The sequence below is a fragment of the Bufo bufo genome, chromosome 4 (genome assembly GCF_905171765.1).
Source record: "Bufo bufo chromosome 4, aBufBuf1.1, whole genome shotgun sequence".
Classification (NCBI taxonomy): Eukaryota; Metazoa; Chordata; class Amphibia; order Anura; family Bufonidae; genus Bufo; species Bufo bufo.
Window position 1 is genome coordinate 256851039 of NC_053392.1, and position 15001 is coordinate 256866039.

Sequence of the window (15001 nt, forward strand, 5' to 3'; positions counted from 1 at the left end):
GCGTAGCATTTTATCAAGAAAGATGGCCACATTGTAAAAAAGGGACTCTCTACCCGAAACAATGGGTCGGCCAGGGGGGGGCATCACCCCCTTATGGACCTTAGGCAGTGTGTACAAAATAGGCGTACTGGGTTTATCACGGTACAGGTAATTAAACAATTTTTCATCAATGAGATCAGCCTCTCGGGCTTGATTTAGAATATCTCTCAGTTCCCTTAGTAAACCAAATTTGGGATCATGTAATACACGTTTGTACACTTGTGTGTCCTCAAGTTGGCCCTGGATCTCCCGAATGTACTCACTGGTGTCCATGACCACAACGCCACCACCCTTGTCAGCTGACTTGATGGTGAGGCTGTGGTCGGAGGCCAGAGAGCACACCGCAGAGATCTCTTCAGAAGTTATATTTCCAAATCTGAGATCGTTATTCTCAGAAACACATTTCAATGCATCAAGGTCCCTACGTATAGCCAGCATAAATGCTTCAACTGCAGGATGATCAATTATTGGGTTAAAATTACTCTTAACATAAAGCCCTGTATTACGCAATGATAATTCTGTCGGCCTATCAATTTCATCTCTTGAGGCTTGACTTTGTGCAGAAAACCAGATTTTGAGTTTGACACTCCGAAAAAATCTATGGAGGTCCAGCTCCAAGTTAAACCAATTCGTTCTTGACACAGGGCAAAAAGATAGGCCCTTGTCCAAAACGGATTGTTGTGCATCATTTAGAATAGTGGACGAGATATTTACCACTATGTTCTCTTTCGGTTCACAATTTTCTGACGTTGTGGTCTGTGATTTTTGTTTCTTTCCTCGCCATTTGTGGTGGCGCTTGCCGCCCCTCCTGGTTCTATTAGATCCGTATCCAGTCCTAAAAAAGACTTCTGGATTGTTGCTGTGGTATTAGCCTCTCCTCGTTCCTGACTCTTACTGCCGGATTGAGATCTAGTAAATCTTCTATCAGATGGGTGGGTTTGTCTCCTATCGCCCCCCCTGGGATTTTTCGGGTCACGTTGCCATACATAAATGAATCCGCGTGTATAGTCCTCCGTATCACGTGACCATTTTTGGCGTTTTTTATCTTGCAATTCTGATCTTAATTTGTCAAAGTGTGGTACACATGATGCAGTGTATGTTTCAAAATCTTCCGCTGACATTAACTCTTTCAGTGACAGCGTCGTTCTCTGTAGAGCGTCCTGTATCAACAATATCTCTTTTTGTAAAAATTCAATGTTAAGCAAAATCATATCAAAGGAAAACTTGTTACAAATTTGTGAAAATCGGGTGCAAAATTCCACATTATTGGGAAACAGGTCAGGTCTCAACTGTGACCGCATGCCGCGTGGAATCCTGTGGTTCTGATGGTATTCACACAGGGTGAACATGTGGAGTTCCAGGTTGATCAAACGTTTAGAGTCATATTCATATTGTTTTTTAGTATCCAGTAGTGAAGGGGTAAACAAAAAAGTAGTGTCTCTCTCTGTACCTTGCAGGATCCTCAGTTCATCCTCCCTGCTGTAGGTGAAGACATCTGGGTCACGATTTTCAAATGGAGTGTGTAGCGACTGTTTTGCAGCCTCTATTGCGGTTGGTGCTATTAAGTGTGCTATTTGCATTTGGAATCTGTTGCTGTCAACTCTCAAGAGGAGATCCAAAGAGCTGTCACTATCAAGCAAGCCATCATTAGGCTGAAAAAACAAAACAACTGTTTGGAACATTCTTAAAAAGAAGGAACGCCAGAGAGTACATTAATATACCATACCTGATTAAATGGCACAGTCCACCTTGTTATAGACGACTGCACAACAGTTGTTAATTTACAAACAGGTTGTAGTGTAAACTCAAGCCAACCAAGCGTTGTGGTAACAAAGGTATATGGCCAAGTTACCCTCTAGTTCACGTGGCCTGCGGTGATTCCTGGTATTTAAGTCAATATTCATAAAACTGGTCTAGTTCGCATTGAATATACACTATTGTCCGGATATAAATGTCACCATCCGGAACAAAAACCAAGAGTAACCCCAGGTCACCAGTCTCAACTACTCAAAAAGTATATTCATCAGTGAGACTCTAGTCCAAATATAGTGAAACAATCATGGTCAGGTCACAGCAGTGGCCTCTGCTACAAGCGGGATCCCTATGTTTTGCTATTTAATCAGATATGGTATCTTAATGTACTCTCTGTGACCCCTTTATCTGGCTGGATAAGTGACCCCAGTTTAGGGGCCTCTTAGATATAATTCTGTCCCCTGATGAATCGGGTATTATTGAGGAAACGCGTCGGGACATTATGATCATCTGACAATACTTATATTATATTATATTTGTGTGGATTTGATCAGGTATCGCAGGTGGCCTTCAGCCATGCTTTGATCATACTTGACCTTATCCACCATACAAATTTATGCCAGTTCATATGCCCTTTTTGTAACGGTCATCGGTCCATATCATCTATGGGACCAATTTCTGTCTATCGGGCAAAGCTGGGCAGTCCACGTTTAGGGACGGTGATAATAGGGCATTTGCAGTAGATAGGGGGGAGGATAGGCAGTGATAGGGTTACTTAGGGATTGGACCCAGAACTGTGTCCTTCTGCCTTGGTACCTAACTACCTCTCATCCTGTCTTCATTAATATATTTGCTATCCCTATGTTTGGTCCTTCCCGTCTCCGTTTATTTTTTATAGGAGATTAGTGTAATCAGTGGTTACTATTGAGAAGTGTTTAAGATAGAAGGGTTCATTATTTTACCTAAAGACATTATTAAATGTTAAGTTTTAATTAAATAAGCTACCCATTATTGTTAAGTGATAATGAGGGAATAACACACACCTGGCCATGGAACAGCTGAAAAGTCAATTGTCCCATTACTTTTGGCCCCTTAACAAGTGGGAGGCGCATATGCAAACTGTTGTAATTCCTACACCGTTCACCTGATTTGGATGTAAATACCCTCAAAATAAATCTGACAGTCTGCAGTTAAAGCACATCTTGTTTGTTTCATTTCAAATCCATTGTGGAGGTGTATAGAGCCAAAAGTAATTAATTTAGAATTGTCGATGTCCCAATATTTATGGACCTGATATATCTATATATATATCTATATATATCTCTCTATCTCTCTCTCTCTATATATATATGTGAAACTAAATATATATACAGTAGTATAAAAGCAGACACTTGATTCCTTATGGAAGATATTCTCAGATTTCTCTGTAGCTGTTTCCTTTCTTGTTATTTTAACCTAATAACGCGCATACTCCAAAAATGTTCAGCACAAGGTGCTGGTAATTAAGCTGCCGCACTGTAAATATATGGCACAGGTTTCGAAGGAGAAGAATGAACAAGTTTATGAACGCTGTGTAGTAAGTAGAAGAAGCTGACACTTCTTCTGTAAGACCCAACAATCACCAGATTTTGGTGTTCTCTGCCCAGGGCAATGCATTCTGGGTCTAAGAAGATCTAGATCAACCCTGCCTGTGTAAAATGCCCCAACGGGGGGGCTGTTTTCTCCTGTGACCTGGGCTCCTTTGGATGCCCACAGTGCAAATAAAAAACTGAGAAATTGTAAAAGTCCCCCATTTATGACTTGTTGGAGGACATATGCGGTTTTAAAAAAAAAAAAATACAAATAAGAGAAGAAGAAAAAAAACGCTCTGCTAACCAAAATAGACAAGCAGCACATGATCCAGCATTGATTTGCCACTTGTGGACATGTCACGCAGAGACCTGTCATTGGCTGCAGCAGTGCATGTGACCCCATCTATCTGGAAGTTTACAGGATGGGGAACGTAAGACCAGCAGGGAGCAGGTGAGTATTTTTTTTTTTTCAGCAAGTTTTAGTTGAAATTTAAAATCGTAAAAAAGCTGGAAATCCCTTTTAAATAGGTCGCCTCACTTCAGCAAATGGCATTTATCATGTAGACATGTAGAATCCACTTACAAACGTATTGTGATTGTCCATATTGCCTCCTTTGCTGGCTTCATTCATTTTTCCATTACATTACACACTGCTCGTTTCTAAGGGTTATGCCTATGCTTCCACCGTCCTGGCCACAAGAGAGGCAGGCTTTTTCCTATAGCGTGCAGGTGCTGCAACAGCTGCTGGATGCAGAGTGGTTGTAACCCCTGGAAACGAGCAGTGTATAATTTGATGGAAAAATGAATCCAACCAGAAAAGGAGGCAAGATATGGAAAGAACCTTTAAGGACTTTTTTGACCTGATCATTAACACCTTATGGACCGGGCAAATTTTCACCTTAAGGACCAGGCCATTTTTTTAAAATCTGACCAGTGTCACTTTATGTGTGAATAACTTTGAAACGCTTTTACTTATCCAGGCCATTCTGAGATTGTTTTTTTTTTCGTCACATGTTGTACTTCATGACACTGGTAAAATGGAGTAAAAAAAATTCATTTTTATTTATAAAAAAAATACCAAATTTACCAAACATTTAAAAACATTAGCAAATTTCAAGTTTCAATTTTTCTATTTCTATAATACATAGTAATACCTCCAAAAATAGTTATTACTTTACATTCCCCATATGTCTACTTCATGTTTGGATCATTTTGGGAATGACATTTTATTTTTTGGGGACGTTACAAGGCTTAGAAGTTTAGAAGAAAATCTTCTTAAAAAACCCACTTTTTAAGGACCAGTTCAGGTCTGAAGTCACTTTGTGAGGCTTACATAATAGAAACCGCCCCAAAATGACCCTATTTTGGAAACTACACCCTCAAGGTATTCAAAACTGATTTTACAAATGTTGTTAACCCATTAGGTGTTCCACAAGAGTTATTGGCAAATGGAGATGACGTTTCAGAATTTCTATTTTTTGGCAAATTTTTCATTTTAATCAATTTTTTCCAGTCACAAAGCAAGGGTTAACAGCCAAACAAAACTCTATTTATTGCCCTGATTCTGTAGTTTATAGAAACACCCCATCTGTGGTCGTAAACTACTGTACGCGGGTACACAGCAGGGCACAGAAGGAAAGGAACACCATATGGTTTCTGGAAGGCAGATTTTACTGGACTGGTTTATTTACACCATGTCCCATTTGAAGCCAATTGTCTTAAGTAGGGGCTCATTTTTTGTGGGATGAGAGGACGGTTTTATTGGCACTATTTTGGGGTGCATATGACTTTTTGATTGCTTGCTTATTACACTTTTTATGATGTAAGGTGACAAAAAAAAAGCAATTTTTTTGTCACATCACAAAAAGTGTAATAGTAAGCGATCAAAAGATTATATGCACCCCAAAATAGTGCCAATAAAACCGTCCTCTCATCCCGCAAAAAATGAGCCCCTACTTAAGACAATAGGCTAAAAATAAAAAATAAACTGAGACTCAGACTATGGAGATACTAAAAATTATTTTTTTGTTTAAAAAAGGATATTATAGTGTAAAACCTAAATACATTTTAAAAAGTAGACATATTAGGTATTGCCGCGCCCATAAGAATCTGCTCTATAAAAATAACACATGACCTAACCCCTCAGACTAACACAGTCAAAAAAATAAAATAATGGTGTAAAAAAAGCCATTTTTTACATTTTTATTTTATTTTTTTGACTTGTGTTCATCTGAGGGGTTAGGTCATAAGAGCCATATTTTTTTTTTTTTATTTTCTGGGCGATTGTCAGTGGTTAAATAGAATTAAAATTGGGGAAGGGAATTATAAATTTAGTACTCCATGGAAGGGTGGTACTCCCTGAAGCAACCATCAATGCAGAGGCTCGGATGATCGGGGCACGTGTCACACTGAGTGGTGGTGTCCTACCGTATCCCCCTCATGTGACACACTCTACACTTTTTTTGGGACTGTCCCTTCTTTCCAGTATGGGGGACCACACCTGAAAAGTGTTGGCCAGGGACGATCCGGGCGCCTCCAGTTCCCGAGGTACTCCGGCCTGCTCTTTCCCGGTCAGAAATGATCAGGTCCTTGAGGACTGCCTCATAGAACTGGAGGAATATCCCTGTGTTGCCAGCGCTCCGGGACAGCACAAAAGAGTTGTACAAGGCAACCTGTACCAAGTAGACCGCAACTTTTTTGTACCATGTCCGGGTTTTGCGCATGGTGTTATATGGCTTGAGGACTTGATCAGAGAGATCAACTCCTCCCATATACCGATTGTAGTCGACTATGCAATCGGGCTTGAGGACCGTTGCCGCGGTACCTCGCACAGGGATAGGGGTGATGCCATTACCGTGAATTGTAGACAGTACAAGGACATCCCTCTTGTCCTTATATCTGACCAGCAACAGGTTTCCACTGGTAAGGACACAGGTCTCACCCCTGGGGATAGGTACCTGGAGAGGGTGGGTATGGAGGCCGCGTTCATTTTTCCGCACGGTCCCACGAGCGGACGTGGATCTGTCAGCGAGGGACTGGAACAAGGGGATACTAGTATAAAAGTTATCCACGTACAGGTGGTAACCCTTATCTAGCAGTTGGGTGCATAAGGTCCCACACAAGTTTCCTGCTAACACCCAGAGTGGGGGGACATTCTGGGAGTCTTGCCCCTCGTACACACACGAAACTTGTAAGTGTACCCTGAGGTACTCTCACAAAGTTTGTACAGCTTCACGCCATACCTCGCCTGCTTAGAGGGAACATACTGGCGGAAAAGGAGTCTCCCCTTGAAAGCAATGAGAGACTCCTCAACAGCGACCGACCTCCCTTTCAGGTACATAGGCCTCCAAAAATTTGGCCCCGAAGTTATCGATGACCGGCCTGATTTTGTACAGGCGGTCATAGGCAGGATCACCTTGGGGGGGACATGCTGCATTATCTGCCTAAAGCAGGCATTTCCGAATGGCCTCAAAACGGGAGCGTGTCATGGCCGTACTGTAAAGTGGGGTCTGGTAGAGGACGTCCCCACTCCAGTACAGCCTGACACTGGGTTTTTTGACTAGGCCCATGTGCAGCACGAGTCCCCAAAACGTCCTCCTCTCGGCTGCACTGACCGGAGTCCAGCCACCGGGCCTAGCCAAAAAGGAGCCCGGGTGTTGAGCAATGAACTGTTGGCTGTACAAGTTCGTTTGCTCCACCATCAGATTCACAAATTGGTCCCTGAAAAAAAGACAAAAATAGTCATATTCAGTGAAGCCCACTGTGGGAATCTGGATTCCTGGTTGGCCAACAAAATCAGGAATCGCAGGCTCAAAATGCTCTGGGGTACACCATGCAAGTTCACCGGTAGGGGGTTCTGGTGGACTTATCCGGTGGGCTGGAAAACTAGTACGAGCACCAGAGCTGCTCATACTAGTGTGGGCCACAGGGTCCCTGGCATGGCGGTCCCCTTGCTCCGCCACCTTGGGGGCTCATCATCATCGCTAGATGATGAGGAGGACGCGGATGACCAGAGGAAAGTGGGGTCATCCTCATCCTCACTGGGGCTCTCGGAGTCGGAGGCAAGTAGGGCGTATGTCTCCTCGGCCGAGAACGTCTGGTGGGCCATAGAGGAGTATGTGTGTGCGTGTGTGGAAAACTTTATTTAGTGTGTGTGGGGGCTCGGGTGTTCGCGTACTTATCCCTAAACCTAACAGAAAAAAAAAAACAGAAAAAAAAAGCCCCATAAATGTGAAAAAATAATAAAAATAAAGATTCAAACTCTCTGATCAGCGGTCCAAAGCTGATCAGCGGTGGGGTGGGCGATGGACGGACGCTAAGAGTGCCGGCCACAGTCAGCGCACGCACACAAAAAAAAAGTGCTTGTGCCCCAAAAAAATGTGTGTGGCGGGGCGGCAGAGGGGCAAGCTGCAGCACCCCTGGGGGGGTCTAGGGTCACACAGCTGAGTGTGCTGTGGACCCCAGACACCCGATCAGGGTGATGCAAAAATAAAACTTTTCCCTAAAATTTCCCTGACTATCCCTACCTATCTAAGCTCTCCCTAACCTGTCCCTATTGTACCTTTTTAGTGCCATATGGCACTATGGTGGTGATGCTGGGCTGGACGCTGCTCCTCTCTCCAGCTCCTGACACAGAAAGGAGGAGGAGAGCAGAGCTGCAGTAAGTTAAACCTCCCGCCCGCCTCGGAAGCCAATCGGAAGCGATCCTGAGAGGTGATGTCACCATCACCTCTCAGGATCGCAGGATGGTGATTGGTGGTGTATTATCACACCACCGATCACCATCCTTTTCCAGGTTATCGGGTCACCAGAAACCCGAATAACCCGGAAACGCAGCAAACCGCAGGTCTGAATTGACCTGCGGTTTGCTGCGATCGCCGATACGGGGGGTCACAAGACACCCCTCTGCATTGTCCCAGGGTGCCTGCTGATTGATTTCACTCCTTAAGTACCGGGACATCAGAGCGTATCTGTACGCCCTGTGTCCCCAAGAGGTTAGGGGGTTAAATAAACCACTGTAATAACACTCTTGCTTTCAGCATTTTTTGTCACCTGCCTAAAACTTCTGCACGGTAGTTTGTATATATAACCCCTTAGGGACCCATGACGTACCGGTATGGCATGGTTCCCGAGTCCTTAAGGACCCATGACCTACCGGTACGTCATGTATAGTTCCGATCACCGTCGGGCAGTGATCGGGACCTGGTGCCTGCTCAAATAATTGAGCAGGCACCTTGGCTAAATGCGCGGGGGGTCCCGTGACCCTGGGGTTTGCGGCTTTTACCTGGTGCGGCGGTGGTGCCATCGGGTCCCCATGGGGCTGTAGGGGGGACCCGATGGCATGGAAGGCAGCGCGATGCCTTCCGGTGAAGAGCCTGTGAGATCCAGCCCCCTGGATCTCACAGGCCGGAAGCTGTATGAGTAATACACACAGTATTACTCATACAGCCAATGCATTCCAATACAGAAGTGTCAAACCGTCACCTCATCCCGCAAAAAATGAGACCCTACCTAAGATAATCGCCCAAAAACTGAAAAAACTATGGCTCTCAGATTATGGAGACACTAAAACGTGATTTTTTTTATTTTTTTTTAAATATTATTGTGTAAAACTTACATAAATAAATAAAAAAAAAGTATACATATTCGGTATCGCCGCGTCCGTATCGACCGGCTCTATAAAAATATCACATGATCTAACCTGTCAGATGAATGTTATAAATAACAAAAAATAAAAACTGTGCCAAAACAGCTATTTCTTGTTATCTTGCCTCACAAAAAGTGTAATATAGAGCAACCAAAAATCATATGTACCCTAAACTAGTACCAACAATACTGCCACCCTATCCCGTAGTTTCTAAAATGGGGTCACTTTTTTGGCGTTTCTACTCTAGGGGTGCATCAGGGGGGCTTCAAATGGGACATGGTGTAAAAAAAAACAGTCCAGCAAAATCTGCCTTCCAAAAATCATATGGCATTCCTTTCCTTCTGCGCCCTGCCGTGTGCCCGTACAGCTGTTTACGACCACATATGGGGTGTTTCTGTAAACTACAGAATCAAAGCCATAAATATTGAGTTTGGTTTGGCTGTTAACCCTTGCTTTGTAACTAGAAAAAAATTATTAAAATGGGAAATCTGCCAAAAATGTGAAATTTTGAAATTGTATCTCTATTTTCCATTAATTCTTATGGAACACCTAAAGGGTTAACAAAGTTTGTAAAATCCGTTTTGAATACCTAGAGGGGTGTAGTTTATAGAATGGGGTCATTTTTGGGTGGTTTCTATTATGTAAGCCTCGCAAACTGAACTGGTCCCTAAAAATTGTTTTTTTGAAAATTTCTGAAAAATGTCAAGATTTGCTTCTAAACTTCTAAGCCTTGTAACATCCCCAAAAAATAAAATATCATTCCCAAAATGATCCAAACATGAAGTAGACATATGGGGAATGCAAAGTAATAACTATTTTTGGAGGTATTACTATGTGTTATAGAAGTAGAGAAATTGAAACTTGGAAATTTGCCATTTAAAAAAAAAAAATGGGTAAATTTGGTATTTTTTTTATAAATAAAAATGAATTTTTTTGACTTCATTTTACCAGTGTCATGAAGTACAATATGTGATGAAAAAACAATCTCAGAATGGCCTGGATAAGTCAGAGCGTTTTAAAGTTATCAGCACTTAAAGTGATACTGGTCAGATTTGCAAAAAATGGCCAAGTCCTTAAGGTGAAATAGGTCCGAGTCCTTAAGGGGTTAATATATACACACTATATGGACAAAAGTGTTGGTACGCCCCTCTTAATCAATGAATTTGTTCGTTCTAAAGAGCTCACAAAATTTTAGCATGGTCCTCTAATAGGATGCACCATGTTAGTTTGTGAAATTTCTTCCCCTGCTAGATATTCCACAATCAACTTTCAGTGGTATTATTGCAAAGTGGAAGCGTTTAGGAACCACAGCAACTGAGCCATGAAGGGGCAGACCACATAACTTACAGAGCGGGGGCATCAAGTGGTGAAGCACATAGTGCCTAAAAGTCACCAACACTCTGCTGACTCAATAACTGCAGCGTTCAGAACCTTCTAGCATTAGCACATCAGCACAAAAACTGTGCACTGGGAGCTTCTTGACATGGGTTTCCATGACCAAGCAGCTACATGCAGGTCTTACATCGTGAATCACAATGCCAAGTGTTATCTGGAGTGGTGGAAAGCTTGCAGTCACTGGTCTCTGGAGCAGTCGAAACATGCTCTGTGGAGTGATGAATCATGCTTGTATGTCTGGTATGTCTGGGTTTGGTGAATGCCAAGAGAACGTTACCTGCCTGACTGCATTGTGCCATCTGTAGTGTTTGGTGGAGGAGGGTTAATGCTTTAGGGTTGTTTTTGAGGGGTTGGCTTGGCCCTTAGTTCCAGTGAAGGGAAATTATAATGCTTCAGCATAGCATGATGTTTCAGACAACTGTATGTTTCAAACTTTGTGAGAAGAGTTTGGGGAAGACTTCTTTTTTTTTTTTTTTTTCTGTTCCAGCATGACTGTGGCCCAGTGCACAAAGTGGAAGAATTTGACTGGCCCGCACAGAGCCCTGACCAGAACCCCATATGGGATGAACTAGAATGAAGAATGTAGGCTAGGCCCTCTCGTCCAACATCAGTATTTGACCTCACAGATGCTCTTCTAGACTTATGGGCACAGACACACTATGTATAGTAGACAGCAGGGCTTTATTAACAGTGTGACATCTGTACAGAGAATGTACAGCATATGTTGTTCTTATGTACATAGCATTGTATGAATGCGTAATGTGGTAATAAATGACATAATGACTTTTTTTTTTGTATTGATAGGGAGAGGAATGGTATCCTACCATGCCCACCATGGTGCTGTCAAATTCCTTGTAATGGCAACTGCTGTGAACAAAAAGCACAAGCGGACTCCAAGTAGATCTAGCCAGACTTCAAATATGGAAGAGAAAAGAGAGGACACTCGCAGTGCTCATGTACAAAATGAGGAAGCCGGTACTTCTGCAGCCACCAATGACAGCGCCGTGTGGCTTGGGGGCTCCATGGGGTCCATTGCACAAAAAAGTGACTTGTCTTCCTCCTCTGGCTCTCTCACGCTGTCTCATGGCTCGAATTCATATGATATTGGGAGGGAAGATTGCACTCTTTATGATCTTCTAAGTGACCCAAACATGCCACCACAAAGTGGCCGAAGACAAAGAGCAAGGAAGCTTAAGGCGGACTCTGTCATGGTTATCTCTGGTGGACAGGGCCACAGAAGAATAAACAAGAAGCATAAACCACAGCGTCAGGAAGAGCCGGTTTCTTCTGCTATGGTTTGGCAGATCCCATTGTTACACATTTAATGACACGCAGGAGTACAATAAATGTGTGCCATAGTTCATACAGTATTCTGCTGCATCTGCGCCTTCTCCTTCTTAGGTTTCTTCGTTAACACTTTACCGTCTTCTAATCTGCTGCCCTCTAACTCAAACTATTCATATAATCTATATAAAATACAGGGATGTCACCTTATGAGAAATCTATGCTGCAGCTAGGGCTGAAACGATTCATTGATGTAATCGAGGCAAAAAAATCCTCGATGCAGTTTAAATCACATGACCACGGAGCGTGAGTGAAGTGAAGCTTCTCACTCACCGCTCCGTGGCCTCCCGTCGGCACCGCAATGCAGGACCTTGCTGATGGCAGTGCCATCATGGGGCACTGGGGGACATGGCATGGAGGGGCTGCTGCTGATCTAATGGCACTGGGGGACATGGTGGGTGGCATAGGAGTCACTGGTGAAGGGGGACATCATGGCAATCTGGATGTCATGGAGGGGCTGATGGCAGTGCCATCATGGGGGCACTGGGGGACATGGCATGGAGGGGCTGCTGATCTGATGGCAGTGGGGGACATGGTGGATGGCATAGGAAGCACTGGGAAAGGGGGACATTTTTATAAAGTAATACGCTATTTTAAGAAGGTTTTTCTTAGATTACTCGATGAATCGTAAAAAATAATTGATAGAATACTCGACTACTTAAATAATCGTTTATTGCAGCCAATGTCCTATGGAACAAGCACTAATGACCACAAATCCTTTTCTTGCCTATTTCTTCTGACGTGATGAGCTATGAGCTGGCCTCTGTTAACAGGTGCAGTTATTGACATGAATATGAGTATGCTAGTGTATGAGACATACTGTACTGGAAAGTGATAAGCCATTTTATATGTGTGATAAATGAGGGAAATGTACACAACCAAACTGTCTTTTCACTAGAAGATGGAACATGCCATGAATATTTAGTGGTTACTCCGTGCTCAAATGAATGTCTGTCATTATGTTATTATACATGTAAACCAATGTCTTACCACTAAAGTTTATGGGCCTAGTTTATGGATGAGCGAATGTGAGTAAAAGAGGTGTTTTTGAATCATAATATGTCTGGGCCAATGATGACTTCTAATAATATACACTTTACATAAAATATAATGGTTTCAAAAAAAATGCATTACAAAAAAAAAAAAATACATTTGATTCAAATACATAGTATGGATTTAATTCAGAGGATTTGCTGTCTGTGTCTCCAGAAAAAGAAACCATGACCCGAATTTACTAATCCTGAAAATGACATAAGCTTAGCCCGGCTGTCTAGACCTGCACCAGATTTATCACAGGGGCTCAGACTGGATGATAGATGTGGTGCAGGGACAGACACCTTTCCCTGACTCTATACCAACTATTGGTTGGCTTACTTTGAAACAGATTTTTACTCCAGATTTTCACCAGCTCCACTGTGGAGCATGTAAAAAAAAAAGTTTAGAATTCTAGAATCTCAAAATTGTGGCAATTTTTGCCACTTTTTTAGACCAATTTTTGACACACACACACATTAGTAAATATAGGCGTATGTGCTTATTTTTGTCACAGATTAAAGCCCCTTTTTTGCCATGAGCTGTCAGTATTTGGCTTTCAGTTCATTTTCTATGGCCCTCGGTTGTCACACTATATTAGCCAATATAGTTTCATTTGATCTAAACCTTAAAGGGCCACTAACCACAGTATTCCCCCCCCCCCCCCCCCCCCAAAAAAAAGAGAGAGAACAACCAACAAAACGTAACATAAGCTCCTTATTTTACTTGTTCTTGTTTTGTCAGATGTCACAATTGCATACCATGAAAAATAATTTTAAAAAAAAGCAGTGCTTTGTCCTCTCAGGCTGCAGCCATGTCTTCTCCTCCGTCCCATCTCTGATGAGTGCATGTTAGCTAGGAAGTTTAGGAGGAGGAGGGGACTGGTTTAGGCTACATACGTTTTGTCTATATATGTAGCAAATATTCACAGTTGTCCTGATACTACATTTATGGATGTAATGTATACAGAATGTATGTACTAAGTATGGACTCCATTGCTTTCCCTGGACCCTGAAGGGCAAATCTGCCTAGCTATGACACTGTTTGGGAGAGATGATATTTATTTAGCTAGACGTAAGCCTCCTTCACACGTCAGTGTTTGTCAGTGATTTTCATCAAAGACTGTGAGCAAAAACCAGGAATGGCGCCTTTAAATGAACAAGGAGTTATGGAAAGCGTTTGGTAACATTATCTGGATGGTGTGTACTGCTCCACAAGACTTGTAATCCAGCTTTCCAGCAATGAATAATGTCAGATTTGCCTTCAGACACTGAGAAATCCTTTACCTATATAGGCAAACTTGACATTCAGGCACCTGGGAAAGCTGGGTAACACTTTCTGTAGTGTCAGAGCCCTTGTACTTTGCAGTACACCTGCACACATACAGGGGAGGTTTCCTAAGAAGCTGCTGAAGTCGTTCCATTTCCTCCTCTTTCACAGTGCTCTGACTGTCCATTAGAGTCTGTGGAGCTGAAGATTGAGGGGCTGGTACTGGTAGGAAGGATGCATTTATCCGACTGCAGGAAATCTGCCCAAACTGGTTTCTGTAGCATCTTGCAAATGTCCACACTGAAGGCATTATAGACCAACTATACTTTTGCATGGTATGCTTTTTTTTTTTTGTTTCTCAAGGTTCGGTAGTCCTTTAAAGTGGATCTCAGGATTTTTGCAAGCAAAGCTTGAAGGGGTTATCAGATTTCCACATTCATTCCTCCAGTTACTCTGCTAGATTTATTTCAAGCTGGCAGCTCAAGGGCATGTCCTACTTCCTGCAGTTTACTCCCTGCAGCTGGCACAGATTTTAAAAGACTATCCAGCTGGTGGCATTTGAAGGTTGGAACTGAGCATGTGTGACCTACTCAGTAGCAGGACATGTGCTTTACTATATAGACTGAACACTGGGGGGCACCGCTATAATGAAGTAAATGGAACATCTCATCACTGGAACATCTTTCTAACAGAAAGTAACTTGCAAAAGTAATCACTTTTTCATGCTGAATTATATTAAAATGACATGTATTGGGATATCCCCTTTATTAATTGTGTACACTGAAAGTTTCACAGTTTTCTTTTACTTTGTTAGGCCTCATTCACACAGCCGTTGTTTTGGTCCCTTGTTTTTAGAGGAGGGGGAGATAAGCGCTGTACAGTACTTACCCCTCCTCCTGCTTGCTCTTCTCAGGGCCGACGCTGCTGTGTCCTGGCTGCCTGCACCATCAGG

At 42.7% G+C, this 15001-nt stretch overlaps 1 protein-coding gene across 4 annotated transcripts in view; it reads left to right on the forward strand.

Moving 5' to 3' along the window:
• ARHGEF10 (Rho guanine nucleotide exchange factor 10) overlaps positions 1 to 11950 on the forward strand; it is a 197701-nt gene extending 185751 nt beyond the window's left edge. For all 4 annotated transcript variants that reach the window (XM_040428536.1, XM_040428538.1, XM_040428539.1 and 1 more), the window contains one exon: positions 11209 to 11950. In XM_040428536.1, the coding sequence (XP_040284470.1) occupies positions 11209 to 11729 (521 nt within the window). In that variant the 3' untranslated portion in view covers positions 11730 to 11950. The remainder of the gene's footprint in view (positions 1 to 11208) is intronic.
• Positions 11951 to 15001: the final 3051 nt, after the last annotated feature.